Source organism: Wyeomyia smithii, chromosome 2, assembly GCF_029784165.1.
Source record: "Wyeomyia smithii strain HCP4-BCI-WySm-NY-G18 chromosome 2, ASM2978416v1, whole genome shotgun sequence".
NCBI classification, from domain to species: Eukaryota; Metazoa; Arthropoda; class Insecta; order Diptera; family Culicidae; genus Wyeomyia; species Wyeomyia smithii.
Window position 1 is genome coordinate 212,926,147 of NC_073695.1, and position 25,325 is coordinate 212,951,471.

Here is a 25,325-nt window from a genome sequence, read left to right on the forward strand (position 1 = left end):
TTAATTTTTCCATTACAAAAACAAACAGTTAGCACATGCTAGATCGCCCGATCACGCTCATTTAACAGCATAAAATGGCCTTGATCGCGAAACCGTCAACATGTCAGACGCTGTTAGCTGAACGAACGTCGAACAAAATATCATTACACTGGTCGATAAAAAACAAAAAAAAGTTGCCCTAAGCTCAAATAAGTTGCTCCGAAAATATTATCACTCTGAAAAAAGTGCGCGTAAAATTTACCGGGAAAAGTGACTGATTCTCATCCACCTTCTTTTCACGACACTTTCGCCGATTTCTCGAAAGCCGACCATGTGTCAGTGTGTTAGTGTCAATCAACCAGGTGTTGGTCAGGTAATTGGTACCTGATTTTCACGTACCTTTTTACGTGATATTTAGGTGAAACCATAAATAAAACGCATAAGCCCCTCATGATTTTCACGTACTTTTTCGGTGTTATTCAGATGGAATCCACGTGATCTTTAAGTAAATAGAACACAAATGAAATTTATTTTCAAATATCAACAAATAATTACTTGCTCCAAATCGACATTTCCGACAGGAGAGAAACAGGACTCGAAACTGACTGTGACGATTCCTATCGTTCCGGAAAGAATTAACCAACTGAAAATTCAAAAGATTTATATGTTTCTCTGTTAATATGAATATTATTCTGGCTCTTACATTGCGTGTTTTCCAATATTGAATTAGCTGGAGCAGCTCAAGAGTCCTTTGTCCGCCATATTGACTTTTTGCATACTAAAAATTCACGTAAATATCGTTGTCGGAAACGTCAAACTACAGCCTCACTCACACTTACAAAGTTAAAAAAAAACACAAATACCAACGCACTGAAACCATCTACCGATTGTACGTGAGTTGACAGTCGTACGTGAAGTTTAGGTAAAAGTTACTAACGGCACGTGAAATGGCAGATTTCCTTAAGGTCAGTCACTTACGTGATTTTTCAGGTGGATTTTACGTGCGTATTTTTCAGAGTGATAGCTATTCCTGTGAACTTTGGAGCCCCCGGTGTATGCAGAAGTGCGTCAAAATGCAGCACAGTAAGTGCTTGCCGGATTCGTCGCTTTTAAGTTGACTTACGAGAAAAGTCATTTAAGTCTCTGAAAAATTTATCTTTGCTAAGGGGCAAAAGCTATAATCTTTTTTTTTTCTAGTTTTATCTCTAGGGCAAAACCTGTGGTTAGCAGTGTTAGCTTCACAAGGCTATATTCTATGTTTTCAAAATCCATCCATCCATACGATTAGAAATATCGAAAGTTAAAGTTAAAATATCGAAAATTAAAATGTTAAAGGGATATGTGAACAAACAATAACAATAACACCAACAAAATGTTTGTTATACGGATCTCTCGGCTCAGTTGCCGACAAAATAAAACTTTTCGTGGAACACCCCTTCTCAATATTAGTTTTTTTTTTGTTCATAACTTTTTCTGTGATTGTCAAAACCATTCAAAATGTTCTTGAATTTTATTAATTCAGCTCAACCTCCCTCGCAACTTCGTACAATATATTGTTTTGACACAGAAAAAATTCAAACAAAAAAACTAATTTTGGGGAAGGGTATTTCACGGTAAACTTTATTTTCTCTTGTCCATGTACAAATAGAAGATTGCAGTATTTATCTTTTCTTCTTTAAAATTTTTCTACAACTTCGCTGAAGGAAGCGAATAAAAAATTGATCGAAAATCAAATTCGTACAGAATAAAGGAAAAATATTGACTCCAGCTTCCTTTCTAGCGAGTGCGAATTGCCGGACCTTTCCCTTGACTCCTTCCATCCAGTTTTGTACAGCCTTCTTGGTTACTTTGTTCGCCCAGAACGCCTGTTAGCCTAGAACTGCATCTCGTTGACAACTGTCCTTCGTGTCTTTTTGAGGTTCCGTTTGACGATAGCACAGAATTTTTTTATAAGGCGGAGCTCTGGTGTATTGGGATGCTTCATGTCCTTTTGCACCAAAAATGTGAGACGCCAAAACTCGTCTGTCTGTTAATACTGACCGGCTAATCGATTTATGCTTGTAATGGTGCTGGTGTTGTGAAACGCGATTTGATTTGACTGCAAAATCATGAAAATGCAAAGCAATATACTGAATCTGAATCATAATTTCATAACAAAGTTTAAAATATCATGGTAGGTAGTACCTACGATTAGCAATAGATGCGTTATTTATTACTGATCGCTCATATCGATATCGTAAATAAACAACAGAAATACGAGTAATATTTTGGCTACAGCTTCGTTTTTAGCGATAACGCAAACCACGCCAGCTTATCAAGCATACATAGCACTACCACGAATTGAGGAGAAATTAGTGCACGGCAATAACGCAGACGATGAGTAACAATAGCCTCTTTGTTATGGAATGAGAAGAAATTTTGTTAAATTCTCACTGTCACTTTTCGGTCCGGTTTTTGTTATTATTTTGTGGTCATTCAATGGTGCGGAATAGCAGCCAGGGTGAACGAGTTTACGTGTGGTATGATTTATGAGCGAGCGATTTTTTTTATTTTACATATGAGGGATTCAGCGAAATCTCAGCTATGGATTTCGCAACACCTTTTCAAATTTCAATGAAAATTTTCATTTCAGAATTTTTGAGAAACATGTCACAAAGTATTTTTTTATAATGAAATGTTATCTTGTAAAATTTTAATTCTATTCATTCCTAATCTTAAGGTAGGGGTTACAGGTTAGTCGCAAACACTCGATGACAAACCTGAACTTGTTTGAAATGTTGATATTATGCACCGCTGGAAATCTTGGGGGCTCAAACTTGTTTACCGGTCATTGTTTTTCGAATTAAATTGATTACATGAGTTCGCAATCTGCATATATGTACTAATAACGCATCTTTTGAACCGAATAGGTCATTGGCCCCAGCTTAGAGATAGCCAAATTACTGTAAGCAAGTATTTAACCTGCTCAAATTTTCCCTGAAATCAACCAACACGCAGTAATCCCATTCATCACTTGCTGTTTTTTATTTTGATTTGTTTTGATCAACAACTGGTTATACTAAAATATTTCCAATCTAGAAACGGAACCCTGTTAAATGGCATATCTTCTACAAAAAAAGCTACAGCTCTAGAGACTTAGCCTTCACACTTATTAGCACATGTTGTGTTAATTACTTCAAGTTCCTCAGCGAAAACAAAAACAAATGGAATGCGTGTAATCATCACTTTCGGAAGTTATGTTTTCAAAAGTTAAAGCAGAATACAGTAGTCTTTTTTTATACGGGTTTTTTACGCAAGTTGCTTTTCTTAATAACTCAAAAACGGTTCAAGATATCGACCTCATTTCAATCACGTTTTCCGTTTCAGGCCCCTAGGTACCATATATAAAATTTCAAAAGAACTCACAATTTTTGGTGTAAATACTGAAAATTTAGAATATTGAATTTTGGTCTCTAGATTGACCACTGTCATATTCAAACAAGTTTCAAACATTTTAAAACCGGTTTTCTTCGTTATATTCGCAAACAAAAAAGTCTTTTTTCACGCGATCCCATACAAATTTGGAACGCATATAATTCAATTGTGAAGCCACCGTTTATTTGAAATTTCAGTTATCACTTTTTCTGTGATTGTCAAAACCATTCAAAATGTTCTTAAATTTTATTAATTCAGCTCAACCTCCCTCGCAACTTCATACAATATATTGTTTTGACACAGAAAAAATTTCAAACAAAAAACCTAATTTTGGGGAAGGGTATTTCACGGTAAACTTTATTTTCTCTTGTCCATGTACAAATAGAAGATTGCAGTATTTATCTTTTCTTCTTTAAAATTTTTCTACAACTTCGCTGAAGGAAGCGAATAAAAAATTGATCGAAAATCAAATTCGTACAGAATAAAGGAAAAATATTGACTCCAGCTTCCTTTCTAGCGAGTGTGAATTGCCGGACCTTTCCCTTGACTCCTTCCATCCAGTTTTGTACAGCCTTCTTGGTTACTTTGTTCGCCCCAGAGCGCCTGTTAGCCTAGAACTGCATCTCGTTGACAACTGTCCTTCGTGTCTTTTTGAGGTTCCGTTTGACGATAGCACAGAATTTTTTTATAAGGCGGAGCTCTGGTGTATTGGGATGCTTCATGTCCTTTTGCACCACCTGGACGTTCTTCGCGGCATACCCCTCCATGGTATTTTTTTCGTGATAACAAGATGCCGAACCCGACTAAAACAGAACAAAACAACTGTGTTGCTTGAAGAAAGGCGACAGACGTTTTTCAGGCACTCCTGCACATGAATTTCCCGGTTAACGGAGCCTGTCGCGATCAAAATTTTGCTCATCAACCCACAGGAACAGATGGCCTGCCACACGAAATGTTTCTTTGCAAACTTCTACAGCTTAGTTTTTGGAGTAGATCTCACGCTTCAGGTTTGCCCAGAAATCCTCGATGAGATGCAACTTGGGGAAGTTAGGCGGGTTCGCCAACATGGGTACCACCGCGTCTTCGGCCTTCGGTCTTGCTTTTCAATAGTGCCAAGATGTTGTAGATGCCGAAACGGGCGTGTCCGGTGTCCACGAACTGCCGCACCATGTTCGTTTTCGTTGCGACGTGGTGCCGTTCCTTGAACGCGTACAACTTTGAACAGAGTAGCTTCACTGGTTTCACGGTTATAGTTCGACTGATATTGTCAATTTTTTCTGCTGACTAATGGGTTACTATGACTGATGCGGCATGGGTACCTTCGCCAGTGCGTGTGAATGTAAACCCATGAAAAGTCGGCATTTTTTGTCCATTTTTTTGCTGCAAACATTATAACATTGTTTATTTTCTATTCAACTACTCAAAGTTTGCTTATCACAAAATCTTCCGGAAGGCTACAATCCGACCTGTGATACTCTGGCGCACACCAACAGCGACCATCTTTTGTACTCCACCAATTTTTTGTACTTATACAAAAACACTGTTGATTTCACAACTGTTCCTTTTTAACAATGACAATAACATTTTATTGTTAAAATGTTCATGTTAAATAGTAAGCGCAGCAGATAAAAAATTTTCATCCAGAAAACAAAGCTCAAAATGCAGCGAAAATTTTTGAGGGATGGAAGGTAACTACTAACTTCATTATGAATGTAACCTAGAATATTTCTTTCAGAAATAGGGATGCCCTATTAATCAACCATGAAGGTTTTTCACTTTTTCACCTATTCGAAATTACTCAAAATCGAAGTTTGCTCAGGTGAACTCAAAAACTGGTAGTTTTCGTACTCATAACACGGTAGCTTCATTTAACCGTGTACGTCGCTACTTTAATCGCAAAGTAAGTGTCTCGGTTAAGTGCGAGTGTAATGCGCAAAAAACCCGAAAAAACGAAAGAACATCTGCTGCAAACATCTGTTGTAATGCTTGTAACGCTTCAAGAAATCTCGTGGTTCTCAAAATTGCATTTATAGAAGCAACATCCTTTAAATATATTCCCAACAACTCATACAATACAACAAGAAAAAAGGACAAAGAATGTATAACAAACGATAATAGGATGATAATCCGTATTTTTGTTTTCCTATCAAAAAGCAATGCTAAATCGAAACACGAAATTCGTTTTTCTCCATGGTAACCTAACTAACAGAGATCACGGCGTCACTTCGAGAGAATTAATTTTAAAACGAATGAGAGTTTTCTACTACATATTCTACTCCTGAAATTTAGGCCATTTTTTCAAAAAAATGGCGCTTGTTGGAACATAAAGAATTCATCAACATTACAGAAATACAGAAAGAAGGAATATCAGATATAAAAATATTTGGGCCCAAGGAACTTTCTTGGGGTACAACTGCTCTGCATCACTTGAATATTGTTTTAGATGTTCAGTTCACGAAGCAAGTGAATCTGCGATTGATTTCCTTTGATAAATCTTCAAAAACAAGTTTCACGGGATCTTTGGTGTTGACGTCTCCGTATGTTCTTCAAACGTATAAGAAGTTGAAGTTTTCGATTTGATTGTGGAGTGATATGGAAAAAGTTAAAGGGAGATGATCATAATCAAAATCAGTATTAGTTAATAAATCACAGCATGAATGGACTTTGATTTTTAGTAACAATTCAATTGTAGATGAATTTCTAATGGAAGAAAAACCTGTAGACATATTCGCTTTTAAAGATTAAGCGTTCCAGTTGAAGAGAATGATAGCATTATTTAATGTCATTGTGGAACTACAACTTCATAACAATTTCAGTTGTAAATTTCATACCTACTCGAACAGCTTCCTACATCGAGTTATAGTTCAGCAAAGCGGACATTAACTGCAGTATGAATTGGTGCGGGTAGTCCATCTTCTCAGGAGTGGGACTACCCAAATCACAACTAGCTTACTTTTCGAAATCAAACACGAAAAGCTTGTTGCTGTTAGAATTTGGAATATTACCGGTGATCTAGCATATCATCTAGCATATAAACACCCTGGTGATGCCTGAACAGGATCAATTGTCTTTAATTTATTGTTAGATGGATTTGAAATAAAACCTACAGACACACTAATTATAGGATATGCTTGTGATTTCTAAATAATGTAGAAAGTCTGTTGATTACTCGATTAGAAAACTAAGTTATTCTGTTGAACAATCTTAAATTTTATCGACGGTCTGATCATTTGATAGACCTTTCTGAACAGTCTTTAACGATCTCATTTTTTTTGTCATCTTATCCTACTTCTCAACGGCCTTATCCTCAAAATGAGAAGCTTCTGGAACCGATTTCTAAAAATTCCTGTCACTTGGAAGAAAAACCTCACGTTTTCTTGTAACCGCATCAAAGCATGCGTTTTTATCACGTCCTTGCATTTCAGGAAAACATTTCAGCAGAAATATATCAAAACACACTTCTTTCACTTTTAACTTCTGCATAGGCTTCAACCACCTGTTACAAGTTTTACTTCAACTATGTTGTTTGTTTATCACCCTACAGGCCATATTTTCTGAAGTAGAGATTGTCTTTAACGCTACGCCGACGCAAAATCATCGGCGGCAGCGTCGTGTCGAAAGCAGCAGCGTGCAGGTCTAATCAACATTACACCAGCTTGCTATGTTTCAATACTATTGCTATGGTAGATGCTAATTAACTGGGAGTTGAATCTACCTACTGCTGAAAAAAATAAAATTGACAGTACCATGGTGTTCTTCGAGAAAAAAAAATAGTATGAGGGTAACTTGAACCGTTTAGTATGTTTTCATCGCATAATCAACCCGGCACATTAGTCGTTTCATCTGGCGAATTCTAACTCAATATAGGTTGGCTCATGACAACAAACAACTACTGTCAATGATTTGATGAAAGAGTAGACAAGTTCCTCGTGGGAATACCATATGTTAACACTTTTACGCGCCGTACCACAGTGACGCATCATGCCGAGCTAAGGCAAATCCCCGGGCAGCGCCGTGTGACGCGTTCGCTGCTACCCAGAAGACTAGGAGTTCCCTACACTCATCGGTACTGACCTCGTCGTCGACGAACCAGTTTGATCCATACCACACTCCGTCTGGTAATTCATTGACAGGCATCAGTATCGCAGCGACCAACCTTTCCCGCAAATCCTCTCTCGCGCTCATCGCCACAATACAGGTTTGCCAAAACAAAAATAGTGGATTAAAGGGCTATTCCCACTGCTTCCGTTCCGGGACCGGGCCGTGGCTGTTCCGCGTGTCGTCCGGGCTCGTTTGAGATTGATTGCATGCGTTCTTATGAACGCATTCACACCGACGCGCCGTGCCCAGACCGGGACAGCGTTGAGTTGCCGTCGTGCTGCCGCAGTGCGAGAAAAAAACTATCGTTGCCGACGATACTTTGTGTTGGCCGGAGAGTGCACGGAAGGCACTCGGGTGGATGCGTGTATTTTGTAGTGACATATTTCGCGCGGAGTGAGCTGCGGTATGAAAATAAGAGAAAGACGTTCTTTCACATACACACATCAACATTTCTCAACCAGAGCGCAGCGCAGGCACGGTTCAAGCACGGCGCAGTGTGAATGCATGAAAAGTCCCGGACGAACCCGGTCCCGGCCCGGTCCCGGAACGGAAGCAGTGGGAATAGCCCTTAACTTTGCTTCCGATGTGGAGCGTATCATTCGTCCGCCAGAGCTCTCGCACAGTTTGGCAGTCCGTTAGTAGCAGTTAGAGCTGTAGCACGCGTTCGTATCAGCAGCTCGCTAGACGCGCTACGCCGTCTCTCGCGATTGGGTTGTGCGATCCTTAGTAATTACCTACCATCATGCCGCCGGTATCAGTGCGTACAACGATCGAGTCCTCGGTGAAGGAATTCAATGATAGCACCAGTGGTCCGAAACGGTTACATCAGTCCAGAACACGCTTCATGCCCATTACGTTCGGCCGCGATGGGGTAAGAAATACGATTCAACCAAAACAAAGAAACAAAAATTTAAGGATAATCGAAAAAATACTGGTACCTACCGCTCGACAAGATGCGATTTGTAACTTTGTGCTGTGTAATTTTAGAAAATAGCTTACCGCCAGAAGCGCGACAAATTATTTTCGACACAATTCAACGGGCGTTCAAACGAGTGTGATTGATCTGCTGTGAATGTGTACAATCCCATTACTTGTCGGCAGGATGAAAGTAACTCCTACAAACGATTTGAGCTAGAAAATTTGGCGAACGGAAGCCACATGTTAAAGAAGAATTATTAATTGTGTTTCGACGTCGTCACATCGGCGGCAAGCGAAATTCATTGCCAAGGCTGAAGAAGGGACGCGAATAAAAAAAGATGTGAGACGCCAAGACTCGTCTGTCTGTTAATACTGACCGGCTAATCGATTTATGCTTGTAATGGTGCTGGTGTTGTGAAACGCGATTTGATTTGACTGCAAAATCATGAAAATGCAAAGCAATATACTGAATCTGAATCATAATTTCATAACAAAGTTTAAAATATCATGGTAGGTAGTACCTACGATTAGCAATAGATGCGTTATTTATTACTGATCGCTCATATCGATATCGTAAATAAACAACAGAAATACGAGTAATATTTTGGCTACAGCTTCGTTTTTTAGCGATAACGCAAACCACGCCAGCTTATCAAGCATACATAGCACTACCACGAATTGAGGAGAAATTAGTACACGGCAAAAACGCAGACGATGAGTAACAATAGCCTCTTTGTTATGAAATGAGAAGAAATTTTGTTAATTTCTCACTGTCACTTTTCGGTCCGGTTTTTGTTATTATTTTGTGGTCATTCAATGGTGCGGAATAGCAGCCAGGGTGAACGAGTTTACGTGTGGTATGATTTATGAGCGAGCGATTTTTTTTATTTTACATATGAGGGATTCAGCGAAATCTCAGCTATGGATTTCGCAACACCTTTTCAAATTTCAATGAAAATTTTCATTTCAGAATTTTTGAGAAACATGTCTTGAAACAAAGTATTTTTTTTATAATGAAATGTTAACTTGTAAAATTTTAATTCTATTCATTCCTAATCTTGAGGTAGGGGTTACAGGTTAGTCGCAAACACTCGATGACAAACCTGAACTTGTTTGAAATGTTGATATTATGCACCGCTGGAAACCTTGGGGGCTCAAACTTGTTTACCGGTCATTGTTTTTCGAATTAAATTGATTAAATGAGTTCGCAATCTGCATATATGTACTAATAACGCATCTTCTGAACCGAATAGGTCATTGGCCCCAGCTTAGAGATAGCCAAATTACTGTAAGCAAGTATTTAACCTGCTCAAATTTTCCCTGAAATCAACCAACACGCAGTAATCCCATTCATCACTTGCTGTTTTTTATTTTGATTTGTTTTGATCAACAACTGGTTATACTAAAATATTTCCAATCTAGGAACGGAACCCTGTTAAATGGCATATCTTCTACAAAAAAAGCTACAGCTCTAGAGACTTAGCCTTCACACTTATTAGCACATGTTGTGTTAATTACTTCAAGTTCCTCAGCGAAAACAAAAACAAATGGAATGCGTGTAATCATCACTTTCGGAAGTTATGTTTTCAAAAGTTAAAGCAGAATACAGTAAAATCTTTTTTTATACGGGTTTTTTACGCAAGTTGCTTTTCTTAATAACTCAAAAACGGTTCAAGATATCGACCTCATTTCAATCACGTTTTCCGTTTCAGGCCCCTAGGTACCATATATCAAATTTCAAAAGAACTCACAATTTTTGGTGTAAATACTGAAAATTTAGAATATTGAATTTTGGTCTCTAAATTGACCACTGTCATATTCAAACAAGTTTCAAACATTTTAAAACCGGTTTTCTTCGTTATATTCGCAAACAAAAAAGTCTTTTTTCACGCGATCCCATACAAATTTGGAACGCATCCCTCGTGTAAAAAAGACCTTACTGTATAATTCAATTGTGAAGCCACCGTTTATTTGAAATTTCAGTTATCAGCATGTTAGCCTGGCCTGTAGTACTTGGAAGATTTATGCTTTGTCGGCTTTAATCGTTAGGTTGTCTAATTTTGTGAACCCCGGGCAGGATAAAAAAAAGGTGATTATTAAAAAGTAAAAAGCAAACACGCACAAAGAGTGCGAGCGAAAATGATAAGCGAAAACCGTTGCCAGCAAAAACGTTGCCCCTAGAAATTCACCTCAATCAACCGATCTCCCGGATTAATCGTAAGTAACGACACAAAAAATATCGATTGGAGCATTGTATTGTTTTGTTTCTAGTAATTAATTTACACGAGACCGGATAAAACCGGATTTACACCTTTGTTGGAAATGTTCGAGGTAGACCCGATATTGCGGTGTGTTTAAATTCTTAAATATCCTGCAATGATTAAATCAGTGTCACGTTGGAATGCGAGTCACACCTATTTGGAAAAATCGAGCAATTAGACATTTTGTTTTTGATAAGTTCTAATAAAAAAAAGTGTATTTTCAGCTGAGCAGTCCCAAAAAATCAGAAAGATTTATTTTTATACTACTTATACTTTATACTAAAGATTTATTTTTATATTTATACTACTTTTTATTTTTATACTGTCCGACGTTTCGTCACTGATCGGTGACATCTTAAGGAAAAATTGCGGGGATGTATCATTGTTTTTATACATATTACAGTAGTTACAAATGAGAATCAACAATGCACATCGCATTGTTGACTTTTCAAGCACACGACCATGTCTATAATTTTGAAATTAATTTACAATTTTTCCGTTGCCCCCTTTCAATCCCAGCTTCTAATCAAAAGTATTCTGTTCTGTGTTTGCGCTGTTTCTACTGTGAACTATCAACACTCAAAATACTACAAGTTTTTGCCTTACCAGGAAATTTTTTCGCGTTCTGATAAATTTGATAAAAGTTTGAAAAACGTTTCCTTAGTTTGAAGACATTTTTCTTAAAGACATGTCACGATCCCGAATAAAGAGAGGTGAACACAAATATCGCAACAGAAACAAGTTGTTGCAATAAAAAACCTAAATTAATCCACCTATCGGTCAGACCCAGCCTTTCTCATTCAAGCTTATTATTTGTAAAAATAGATTTACATGAACGCTTCAATCCAATAAATGTGTATTCACTTTTTGGGTTCCAAAATAGTTAATGATGTTGTAATATAAGTATAAAATAGAAATTTGACTTAATGTAAATGCTCAATAAATAGCGAAATAAAAGTAATAATTCTAAATATCGAAAATTCAATCACGAGCGATACCGGGAACATTCAAATGGTACGATAGCACATTTAAATTATATTGTGGCCACATATATTGATCAAAGCAGGTATAGTTTTAAATAGCCTTTAAATTTTTTTTCTTTCCATAACTTTTGAACCACATATCAAATTGTTATGAAGTTTGTTATTTGTAAGTTTGAGAGATTACTCGTTCGTATGACACTAGTAATGTTCAAATAAGTCGTGTAATCTTTGAGATAATAGAATTTGGTTTTTTTATTAACAATTTAATTCATAACGGTTGCTTAGTTCGATTATCACTGTGCTACAAATAAAAAAAATGCAAGAACTTCTGAAGTGACCTAGTGTAGGTTGTAGGTCTTATTGAGTGTAACATTCGTTCATACTAGAAATTTTTCAAACACCCCCAAAATCTGAAGTTATGGCCAAAATACGATTTTTTGGACCTCAGCGCATATAATATTTTTTAACTCAGTCATTTGTCAACCGATTTTCAATATTAAAGCAGTTTTAGAAAGAGTACAAATAGAGCTTTCAAAATATATACAGGTATGTTCTAATATCAATAAAAAATGTTAAGTTATTTGAGTTTATATCTAATTTTTTAGATTTTTTCACGCAATTTTTCAATTTAATTTTAAATTTACCGTCTATTTTTGTAAGAAACATACCACAAATACACTATAATTTCGAAAGTATGTTCAATTCCGAATCAAATGAAAGCAGTTTTGTGGAAATCGGTTGATATTTGACAAAGTTATATATTTTATAAAGAAAACCAAAATTTTTGGCTTCTATCGCACATTTATTTCACGGTGCTACAAATGATGAAAAAATGCAAAAACTTTTGATGTGACTTAGTGTGGGTTGTAGCTTTAGTCAAATGTTAATTGCGCGTTTACTTGAAGTTTTTCAAATACCCCAAAAATTATTAGTTATGGTCAAAACCCTGTTTTTTACCCTAGCTCACATTTTTATGTTTAATACGGTTATTTTTCAACCGATTTTTTATATTTTGGCTGTTTTGGAAAGGCGAAAAATAGAGCATTATAAACATATAAATATGTCTCAAAAGTTTACCTATATGTGATGAATAGTTTTAAAATAAATAAGATGGTTTATGTTATTTTCAAATTTTTCCAAATTTATTCGCAATTTTCACACATTTTTGTAATGATGGAGCTACAATTGCTGTAAATTTTGAAAAGTTCTTTTTAGTACCAAAAGAAAACAATAGGTGTTGTTAATGAAAATATGTTATAATTATGCTGAGAAATGATTTGATGAAATCTAAGTATATGGTGGAAAACATTAAGTCATATCTCAGCCAAATTATAACAGATTTTCATAAACAACACTTACTGTTTTCGTTTGACACTAGATGTACTTTTCAAATTCTACAGCAATTAAAGCTCGTTCATTACAAAAATGTGTGAAAAATTGCGAATAAATTTGGAAAAATTTCAAAATAACAGAAACTATTTTATTTATTTTAAAACTATTCATCACATATAGGTAAAATTTGAAAAAAAAATAAACCATCTTATTTTATTGAATATAAATCATCTTATTTTATTTAAAACTATCCATCACATATAGGAAAACTCTTTGTACATGTTTCTATGTTTTAAGAGTTCTATTTTTCGCCTTTCCAAAACAGCCAAAATATAAAAAATTGGTTGAAAAATAACTGAATTAAACATAAAAATGTGAGCTAAGGTAAAAAACAGGGGTTTGACCATAACTAATAATTTTTGGGGTATTTGAAAAACTTCAAGTAAACGCGCAAGTAACATTTGACTAAATCTACAACCCACACTAAGTCACATCAAAAGTTCTTGCATTTTTTCATCATTTGTAGCACCGTGAAATAATTGCGCGATAGAAGCCAAAAATTCTGGTTTTTTTTTAAAAATATATAACTTAGCCAAATATCAACCGATTTCCACAAAACTACTTTCAATTGATTCAGAATTGAATAAACTTTTAAAATAATGGTATATGTGGGATATGTTTCTCACAAAAAATAGACGGAAAATTGACAATTAAATTGAAACATTGCGTGAAAAAGTCTAAAAAATAAGATTTAAGCTCAAATAACTCAACATGTTTTATTGATAATAGAACAAACCTGTACATATTTTGAAAGCTCTATTTGTCCTCTTTCTAAAACTGCTTTAATATTGACAATCGGTTGATGAATGACTGAGTTAAAAAATATTATATGCGCTGAAGTCAAAAAAATCGTATTTTGACCATAACTTCAGATTTTGGGGGTGTTTGGAAAATTTCTAGTATGAACGAATGTTACACTCAACAAGACCTACAACCTACACTAGGTCACTTCAGAAGTTCTAAATCGCTGTAGCACAGTGTTATAATCAAATGAAATGGGAACGTATAGGGCAGCCAAACTTTGAAACCACGTGTTAAATCATAATTCATCAGTTAACCCTTAACTAGCCTGTTCATCTGATTATACAATTGATCAAATCGGTTGTGTACTTTCTGAGATAATGAAGTTTCGTGATTTTCACATTCTGGTACTTTACACACGAAGTTACAGTCCGATTACATTGAAATTCAATAGGGTGTTATGAGGCAGCTAGACCTTTCATTTGACACTAATTTCTCTGAGAAAAGTGAGCGAGTTTGACTAGTCTTCGGAATATGTTCCTTTTCATAGCTGGAATTCACATTTTTAAACATAACAGGCAAAGTAATAGTCCGATTGCAAAACAAATCAATAAGGTCTTATGGGGCAACTAGACCTTCCATTTGACACTGATTTTATGAAAATCGGTCCAGCCATCTCTGAGAAACATGAGTGAGATTAAACACTCTCCAGAACACGTTTCTTCAAATAACTTCTGAACCGCACGTTCAATCTTCATGAAACTCAAAAGTTAAGGGTTTTTTAAGTAGCTCGTTCATTCAAATCCAATTTTGTTAAAATCGGTTGAGTAGTTTCTGAGATAATAATGTTTCGTGATTTTTACGTTTTTAAACATAACCTCTAAACTAAAAATTCGATTGTAATGAAACTCAATGGGGTCTTATGGGGCAACTAGACCTCTCATTTGCAATTAATTTCATGAAGATCGGTCCAGCCATCTCTGAGAAAATCGAGTGAGATTGGGAGAGCGTTACACACACACATACACACACACATACGCACACACACACATACAGAAAATGCTCAGCTCGTCAAACTAAGTCGATGGATATACGAGATTCGACACTTTGGAGCACTTTTATACCTTTGGTTTTTCTAGTGATTGCTATACCTTTCTAGGAGAAAGGCAAAAACTATGCTTTGCCCCTAAAAGTTGATTATATCTGAATATTATTTTCATTTTTTTCCGCAGCAAGTAGTAACAAAAAGTGTTCAAAAAGTCTGAATTAATTAAAACCTCTGCAAAAAGCTAGCGTTATTCAAAGGTAAACATTTTTAATATTCTTGAAAAATGGATTCATTTTTCGTAAATTTGTATTACAAATGGAATATAACCTCTTCGTCTTGCGAAGCTGAGAAAAGGACATAACTTGAAAAAGGCGGAGCTACTTACAATATCGGTATGAAATAAACATTAAGAACAGAAAGCAAGCTGAGCAATGCCACAAAAAATGTCCCAGTTTTAATTTTTGTTTTATTTGTTATTTTTTATTTGGCTGAACTCTGCATAGGTATTTCTATACGCGAAAGATGCCATTTGTTGGTTATTTTTTTTTTTTTGAAGCACGACTCATTTTGAAAACTACAAAAGATTAGCTTAACATTGATGGCTGCTCGATCATGAAGAAACAAGAACCAAAAAGTTAAAATTTTCCAGAAAAACGAGAATAAATTTAAAACCAGAACGTTCGGTTTGACTGGTATAACGTCTTCAGCAAAGTTTTTCACTTCAAGGCAATTTATTGGTTTTGAAAATACAGTTATTGGAGAGTGTTTTACATTTTAATCAGCTTTTTACAACTTTTTAGATACCGGCGAACGCTACCTTGAATTTGAAAATGGCATCAGACATCTTTTTAAAGTTTCCAAGTGTAGGGACCCACATAGGGGTATTTGTGTGCAAAAGTTGGATTTTGAATACGGAATTTTGTGATATTTTCGGTGGAATTCATAATATTGGTGATTTTGGTTGACCTGTTTCAAATATGGATCTTCAAATGAAAGGTATGCATTAAGTTTTGAACATTTTAGATGGAGGGTTTGATGAGTTGTTTACTGTTTTTCTTTGCATTGCCAGTTTTGGAAATTTTACCTCCAGAATTGAGCTTCGAAATTGTTTTTTTTTTTCAATGTTCTGGACGTTTCTGTGCGCAAACCAACTCATTTTTGAGTAGATATGGGTGTCCTTGAACACGTCCCGAAAATAAACTTGAGCATGTTTGCGCATTTATGATATATCATGTCTTTACATGTACAATCCTATGCAATGTTTTTTTTTTATTTATAACTTTTTTTTTAAATTGCGACGTGTTTTCAGACACTGAAAAAATCTTTCTGAAGAAACTTCTTTGGAAATGGCTCCAAGAATCCTCTGCCACATCGTGGATTAAAAAATTTTAGTTTTTGGAGGCGAAGTTATTCCGAATAATGAAATGTTCATTAAAATCGCGGAAGATGCTTAAACAGCGAATGAGTATTTTTAAAGCAGATTTCATGCGCAGGTGGACAGCAGCTAATCGTCACAAAATACGTTTCTCTACAATTAATGCAAAATGGTTAGGTGGATGTGTGAGCTTTCCAGCTTGCAAAGGAATTTCTAAAGTCGGTCGTCCGGTGAAAAATTTTGAAAACTTGAGTAATGAGAAGTAAGCGCAACAATACAAAGGAACTCAGAGACAACGTTTCCCCAGACGAATTAGTCAACGAGCCATCGGAAATGTTGATGTAGCCTACGTTATAAAAGAAATAGCTGAAAATCCATCAAAAGCTTCAGATGTACGAAGTACAATATCTTCCTGCAAACCCGACGAAGTTCAAAAACATTCACCCAAACAAGCATTGACTATTTTTGTCGAAGCTAACCTCAGTAGAAGGCAGTGGAATGTTATACAGAGTGCAAATAAAAATGTAAACCCGTATTATTCCATTCTGCAGAAGGCAAAAGCTGAATGTTACCCAAAAGACATTAGTGTCACGGAAACAAGCGCTGAAATACGTCTTCAATCTTTACTTGACCATACTACTTTAAGATTATGCAAATAGTTGGATGAAGTATTCAGGCAGGTTAATACTGAAGAATTGGGATATTTAGAGCTTTATTCGAAGTGGGGATGTGACGGTTCACAACAAGCTGAGTATAAGCAAAAATTTATAAACATGAAAGCCAACGATTGCAGTATCTTTCAAAGCTCCTTTGTACCGATAAGGCTCACAAGCACTTTTAACGGAAATTTAACAATTTTGTGGGAAACCCTGTACCTTCATCGCCTAGATATTGCAGACCAATTAGAATTAGGTTCGTGCGCGAAAGTACTGACATCACAAAATCAGAAAACAAATATATAGAATATCAAGCGAAAATGTTGAACCAAACTAAGTTATACACATCATATGGAAATTCAGTGTCCGTTACACATGTGTTAATGCCCACTATGCTCTATGCCAAGGTCTGTAACGCTGCCACTAACACCACATCGACTATGCGATGCTATATTTGTAACGAAACGTCCAAACATTTCAATAATCTAACGATAACAAAATCGAATCCAGAAACTTTTAGATTTGGCCTTTCGACACTCCATGCGAAAATTCGTTGCTTTGAAGCCCTGTTACATGTTGCATACAAACTACCAATTAATAAATGGCAAGCCCGTACTAACTTGGAGAAACAAACTGTTTCTGCAACAAAGCAGAGAATTTAAAGATCTTTTAGAGATGAGATGGGCTTATTGGTAGATATGCCATGTCCCAAAGGTGGCAACACAAACGATAGGAACACACGAAGATTCTTTGGTGACCCTGTAAAGGCTTCGCAAATAACAGGAATCAATGTTGATTAAATTAATAAAATAAAAGTTATATTGGAAGCTGTTTCAAGTGGATACAGTATTGACCCGGAAAAATTTTCATTGTTCGCTTAACTTTGCACAAAATTTTGATGCATGGTGCAGAGGTGATTCGGCAGCAATTCTACCAATTGGACAGCTTTCAGAAGAAGCAGCTGAAGCAAGTAACAAATACTTCCGCAAATACAGACAAAACTTTGCGAGAAAAACATCGAGAGTAGAATGTAATCATGATGTAATTAATAGGTTGTTATTAAGTTCCGATCAATTTCTTACGAGTTTGCGAAAAATGCCATAAAAAACATCCTCGCAATTTTGTCCAGACTTTAAGTCTCTTGGTTCCAGAACAAGTGAATTGCTCTGAAGATGTCGTTGTAACATTTGAGTACGATTTTGATGATAAGTTTGATGAATAAACGTTTTTCTATATTACTTTGTTTAACTGTATAAAAATGAAATATGAAGAAAAATAAATTTCCAGCTAAATCTGTTTCTGGGCAATCGTTTATTTTTGTGCAGTCTGTATCAAAGGCGTCAGCATAAAAGCAAACCCTCTGTGCTACATTCTGATTTGGATCTTGATCTTCTGTTTATTTTTATTAATCATTACTTCGTGATCAACTGTTTGGTGTACAGGTAAATTGCGAGGATAGTGCTACAATTCTATTGACGCTAACGCTAAAGTTATTTATCACTGCTACGTAGATATTATTTGTCTTTCAACTGTGATTTTCATATTAAAGACATAAGAACTACTAAATATAAAAATTTAAATGTTATTGCGCCTGAAAATATTTGTTTCCAACTTTTCACTTGGAATACCCCTATGTGGGACGGTTCTATGATCTAGATACATCAATATTGTTTTACACAGCCTTGTACGAACCGGAAGTCGCAAATTTTAAAATGATATCAATTTTCTGTATCTCGGCGTCATGTCAGCTCCGAATATATCAGTATTTGAGCATTATTCTTAATGTTATCCAGCTTTTATGAAACCGGAAATCATCATCTTGAAAAGTCTTTGAACATCATCTTTGATTCGAAAATATGTATATTGTAGTAAACAATTCATTTTCGCAGATTTCCAGAAACCGGAAGACACTCCTGACGTCTGCGAACACTGAGCTTGTACGAAATTGGTTCAGCGTATACTAAAATTCGACACTAAACTTTTTTTTCAGTTAAGCTGTTTATCATTACTACAATAACTAACGTAACACAAAACTCTTCCGTATACTATCTTTTTAAAGACATTAAAATATTTGCAATACATTTTGCACTTTAACAGTTAACTAAACACCCACTGGTAGATAACTGTTCAGTTCAGTAGATTGGTAAAGATAAAACTTTTGAAGGTGGAGCTCAAAAAAGCCAGAGAACTATTTGAGGTAGTTTTATTCATAGTTCACGTCACTGTTTTCAATTATGAATAACTTATTTCAGAACTGCTTACAAAGGTATTATGAAACTTAACCATCTTGTCGAGCATAGAATACGTAATCCATTTCAGTCAATCTGATTTCAAAAGCACAGCACCTAATAAACGTCTTTTTATCTTTCCTCAGAAACCGCAATTCAAAAAAGACCCCCATAGCGCGGAAGCGCAAGATTTTTACGAGCTACGTGACCGCTGTCGGCGTACCGGCACCCTTTTCGAGGATCCCGAATTCCCCGCCAACGCTGCGTCGCTGAACTTTAGCGGTGAGCTCCGCCCCGACATCCGATGGCTGCGACCGAAGGAGATCAGCCAAGGGGCGGTTTTCTTCGACAACAGTTTCTCGCGGTTCGACATAAATCAGGGTGAACTTGGCGACTGTTGGCTGCTGGCGGCTGCAGCCAATTTGACTCAGGATCCGATGCTGTTCTCACGCATTGTACCCGATGACAACAGCTTTGCGGAGAGCTACGCGGGAATATTTCACTTTCGATTTTGGAGATTCGGTCACTGGTGTGACGTGGTGATTGACGACCGCTTGCCAACGACCAACGGAAGTTTGGTCTATATGCGATCCAGTGAGAAGAATGAGTTTTGGAGTGCATTGCTGGAGAAAGCGTACGCTAAGCTGTTCGGATCTTACGAGGCATTGCGAGGTGGGTCAGCTAGTGAAGCGATGGAAGACTTCACAGGAGGAGTTACGGAAACGTTCGAAATGAAAGAGGCTCCGAAGGATTTGTTTCAGATCATCGAGAAGGGCTTCCGAAATCACGCTATGTTTGCGTGCAGTTTGGAACCGGATCCGAACAAATTTGAAGCCGAAACTGCTCAAGGTTTGATCCGGGGTCATGCGTATTCGATCATTATGGCAAAGATGATAGATATACAAACACCAAGGACGAAGGGAAAAATTCCATTGCTACGACTGAGAAACCCATGGGGAAATGCCAACGAGTGGAATGGAGCATGGAGTGACAAGTCACCAGAATGGAAATTTATTCCGGAGGAAACCAAGCGCGAGATCGGATTAACTTTTGAAGTGGATGGTGAGTTCTGGATGTCGTATCAGGATTTTGTTAAATATTTTGACCGAGTTGAGATCTGTAATCTCAGTCCCAATTGTCCGATCGTTCGTCAGATGATGGGCTACCCTTGGAAACAAGCTTCATTTGAGGGCGAATGGGCGATCGGAAGCACGGCAGGAGGCTGCCGAAATTATCCGGATACTTTTTGGCATAATCCGCAGTATGTTATTAGTTTGGAAGATCCGGATAAAGATGATGACGATGCCAAAGCGACAGCTATCGTTGCTCTGATGCAAAAGAATCGCCGTTCCAAGCAGAACAAAGGAATCGACTGTCTTACGGTAGGGTTTATAATATACCGTGTTGGCGAAGAAGATCTCAAGAAAAAACCTCTACCAAAAGAATTTTTCCTCCGCAATGCTTCGGTAGCTAGATCCACTTTCATCAACCTTCGCGAAGTTACCTGTCGATTCCGGCTGGATCCCGGAACGTACGTTATAATCCCGTCTACTTTTGATCCAAACATCGAGGGTGAATTCCTGATTCGGGTGTTCTCCGAGTGCCCGAGTTGCATGAGTGAAAATGACCAGTGCGTAGGGGACTGCGAAATGGATCCTCGGGTAAGTTTAATCGACATTGCACGAGTTGCATAACGTTATGTCCCTTACTGCCTGATAGATATGCCTTCCATCTCCCTGTTCCCATCGTAGCGACTTGTCAGTGTTAGTGCACTTTAGAGATAGATGTAATGAATAATGCTAGTAGTTAAAATGCTAATATTTCACTGAATGTTTCTGCATTGCTGTACATTCTGCTAATGTTTTAAGGTCCCAACCACCGATAACACCAGGCCAGCAGCAACAGTAAGTGTATTGTAATCAGGGTTGATATTTGTTGACACTCTTGAGTGAAAGTGAAAAAAAGCATCCATAAACGTTATTTTTTTACAATCCTTTCAGAGTTCTCCCTTCCCGCTTTTTGCATGGAAGTGAACTGTCAAAACACCTCATTATATTTCATGCGATGAAAGCAAGACAACAAAATCAGTTTATCAGTTAACGAAGATTGTCAAGGCATCGGTCAGTGTCAGTGAAAAAGTGTTTCGGTAAGGTTCATTTTGGTTAAGTGGACTGTTTGTTTTTCTTTTTCGCTTTGAAGTGAAGATCATTTGGTTGGATTTGTCGTCAAATTTTATTCCGTAACCGTGAACGATGAGCGCGATCTATTTCATCTGAGTATAACAGCATGTTACTAGGACGAAAATCTAGTGTATCTGAAAGAGTGCTGCGATCATTGGAAGTGAAAATTGAAAATGATTGGCTGTAATTTTCGAAGAATTTTGCTGGGGAAAATGACTTTTATCAGCACTGATTGTTATTAAAAAAAAAACATTTTTGCCTTTCTCTCAGAAAGGTATAGCAATCACTGGAAAAACCAAAGGTATAAAAGTGGTCCCAATGGCCGAATGTCATATACCACTCGACTTCTTTCGACGAACTGAGCATTTTCTGTATGTATGTATGTATGTGTGTATGTGTGTGTGTGTGTGTATGTATGTGCAACTTTTTTTTCTCACTCACTTTTCTCAGAGATGGCTGGACCGATTTTCATGAAATTAATTGCAAATGAAAGGCCTAGTTGCGCCATTGGTTGCTATTGAATTTCATTGTAATCGGATTTTTAGTTTAGAGGTTATGTATCAAAATGTAACAATCACGAAACATCAATATCTCAGAAACCACACAACCGATTTCAATAAAACTGGTTACAAATGATTGGGCTGTCCCCAGAACCCTTAACTTTTAAATTTCGTTATGATTGAACATATGGTTCAAAAGTTATGTAAAGAAAAGTTATCCTGAGGTTGTTTAAACTCACTCATTTTTCTCAGTGATGGCTGAACCGATTTTCACAAAATTAGTGTCAAATGAAAGGTCTAGTTGCCCCATAGGTTGCTATTGATTTTCAATGCAATCGGATTGTAACTGTGTCCGTTGTTCATAAAAATGTGAAATCACATAATGAAAGTAAACATAATGACTCTCCTAACGATCACTGGCTAATCAAAAGGTAGAAAAATGATTGAAATGGCCGAATGTCATATACTACTCAACTCAGTTCGACGAATCGAGCATTTTCTGCATATATGCATGTGTAGGTGTATATGTTTGTGTGTGGGTGTGTACGTGTATATGTGCACTTTTCTTTCGCACTCATTTTTCTCAGAGATGGTCTGACCGATTCTTTCTATCTTGGTGTCAAATGAAGGGTCTATTTGCCGCTTAGGTTGCTATTGAATTTCATTGTAATCAAACTTTTAGTTTGATGTTGCGGCCTTGCTCAGGATTTAAGTTGGAATTAAAAGTCATTTCTATCATTTCACTTTTTGCCTTTCTCCTAGAAAGGTATAGCAATCACTGCAAAAACTAAAGGTATAAAAGTGCTCAAAAGGGCCGAATGTCGTATACCACTCGACTCAGTTCGACGAGCTGAGCATTTTTTGCATGTGTGTGTGTAACGCTCTCCCAATCTCACTCGATTTTCTCAGAGATGGCTGAATCGATTTCAATGAAATCAATTGCAAATGAAAGATCTAGTTGCCCTATAAGACCCTATTGAATTTTGTTGTAATCTGATTTCTAGTTTAGAGGTTATGTATAAAAACGTAAAAATCACGAAACATCAATATCTCAGAAACTACACAACCGATTTGAACAAAATTGGTTTCAAATGAACGGTCTACCTAAAAACCCTCAACTTTTGAATTTTATGAAGATTGAACATATGGTTCAGAAATTACAGAAAGAAACGTGTTCTGGAGACTGTTTAATCTCACTCATGTGTCTCAGAGATGGCTGAACCGATTTTCATAAAGTCAGTGTCATATGGAAAGTCTTGTTGCCCCATAAGACCCTAATGATTTTTTTTTGCGAACGGATCATTACTTTTCCTGTTATGTTTAAAAATGTGAAATCCAGCTATGAAAAGGAACATATTCTGATGACTACTTGGGCTCACTCACTTTTCTCAGAGATGGTTGACATGATTTCCACAGAATTAGTATCAAACGAAAGGTCTAGCTGCCTCATAACACCCTGTTGAATTTTGCTGTAATCGGAATGTAACTTCGTCTGTAATGTATCGAAATGTGAAAATCACTAAACTTCATTATCTTAGAAACTACACAACAGATTTGAACAATATTGATATCGAATGAACGGGATAGTTAAGGGTTAACTGATGAATTATGACTGAACACTTGGTTTCAACGTTTGGCTCCTCCATACGTTCCCTTTTCATTTGATTGTAATCAAACTTAAGCAACCGTTATGTTTTAATTTTTAAAACAACGAAAATCTATTATCTCAAGTATTACACGACTTATTTGAACATAACTAGTGTCATACGAACGAGTCATCTCTCAAACTTATAAATAACAAACTTAATAAAAAATTTATATACTGTTCAAAAGTTTTGTAAAGAAAAGAAATTCAAAGACTATTCAACACTATAGCTGCTTTGATCAATATATATGGCCTCAACATGATTCAAATGTGGTATCGTACTATTTGAACGTTCCCGGTATCGCTCGTGATTAAATTGTTCGAAATTAAGAGTCATTTCTTATATTTCGCTATTTCAGAAGCACTAACATTACGTCAAATTTCATATTTTATACTTTAATTACAACATCAATATTTTTGAACCCAAAGAGTGAATATATCTTTTTGGATTTAAGCATTCATGTAAATCTATTTTTACAAATAATAAGTTTGAATGGGAAAGGCTGAGTCTGACCGCTAGGTGGATTAATTTAGGTTTTTAAATGCATGTTTCACTCTTTCACCAGTTAATTGACTTGCAAAATAACCAGATCAATCTCATCCGCAGATCGATCAAACCCTTCCGGACCCAACGAAGCCAGACCCGCAACGACATGCAATGGAGAAACTATTCATTGATGTGGCCGGAGAAGACGGCGAAGTAGACTGGATGGAGCTGAAACTAGTGCTTGATCACTGCTTCCGTGATGACATAGCTATCGCAGCCAAAGGACTTTCCCGAAGCTATCAGTTAGCCCCGCTAGGTACTCATTTGAAGCCTGCTCCCTCAATTGCTTCCGGCGAACCAGTTTGCTGCGGGCTACCGGCTATCCTGCAGGACTGGTACACTAACATGGCTGGCGGTGACAATCGTCCCGTGCAAACGATTGCCGCAGATTCGGCGCTTACAAAGGAAAAAATGCCGTTACTTTCAGGTAAAATCTAATGGTTCTTTAGCAAGATTCCTTAAATAAGATTATATCCATTTTTCAGCGGATCCAACGGTAGCTGGTTTCTCGAAGGATGCCTGCCGTTCGATAGTCGCCATGCTGGACGAGGACGGGTCCGGGAAGTTGGGCTTCGTGGAGTTCCACGAATTGCTGACCGAGATTGCACGCTGGAAGGCGGTCTTCAAGTTGTACGACCAAAATCGAACCGGTCGGTTGAATCCTTTCGAGCTACGAACGGCGCTGCAGTCGGCTGGATACAATCTCAACAACAAGATTCTCAATAGCCTAATGCATCGGTACGGCTCGAAGGAGGGGGAAATTTGGTTCGACGATTTCATCACCTGTGCGGTGAAAATTAGAACTATGATTGGTAAGTGCTCACAATATCGGAGACGGCATAATCATATTATTTCTGTCATCCTTTTTAGACATATTTAAAGCAAAGGACGTCAATGGTACGAACATCGCATCATTCAATATGGACGAATGGATCCACAAAACAATTTATTCCTAAATTATATTTACTACTGCAAAGTTTTCACAGCAGTATATTTTACTATTAATTAGAAGTTTTTAAGTTCTTCGCTTGAGCCAACCATAAATTGTACATCTCTCTATACTGCTGGTTTCAAATACCAGAAATTTTCTTTTCACTATTAAAAAGAACAAGCTGGTATCCTTTTGTGTACATCATAACTGCCAACTTTTGATAAATTTCCTACTTACAAAGTTATTTTTTAATCCGCAGCTTACCAAACGTGGAACGTTTTTGAGAACTTTGATCTCTTTTTTATTTTACAGTCTTCCAGAGCACTCTGCTGAACGAGGAAAAAAGAATTTCTCAAACTAGTCCTGTTTTTTGTCTTAGCTGTGTTTCACGATGACAAGTTCGCGTTTCGTTTAAAATTAGCCTAC

At 36.8% G+C, this 25,325-nt stretch overlaps 1 protein-coding gene across 3 annotated transcripts; it reads left to right on the top strand.

The window, feature by feature from the left end:
* The first annotated feature begins 8,109 nt into the window (after positions 1-8,109).
* Positions 8,110-25,027, top strand: LOC129724829 (calpain-B-like). 3 transcript variants are annotated; one of them, XR_008727969.1, is made up of 5 exons: positions 8,110-8,365; positions 19,243-20,757; positions 20,965-21,000; positions 21,097-21,242; positions 24,029-24,163. XR_008727969.1 is itself a non-coding variant. In XM_055680040.1 (5 exons), the coding sequence occupies exons 1-5, from the start codon at positions 8,237-8,239 to the stop codon at positions 24,922-24,924; spliced, it is 2,424 nt and encodes an 807-aa protein (XP_055536015.1). In that variant the 5' UTR covers positions 8,110-8,236; the 3' UTR covers positions 24,925-25,027. The 3 variants fall into 3 exon arrangements, 1 of the variants encoding a protein (XP_055536015.1); XM_055680040.1 differs by lacking the exons at positions 20,965-21,000; positions 21,097-21,242 and adding exons at positions 24,454-24,780; positions 24,839-25,027 and having other exon boundaries at positions 24,029-24,395; XR_008727970.1 differs by lacking the exon at positions 20,965-21,000.
* Positions 25,028-25,325: the final 298 nt, after the last annotated feature.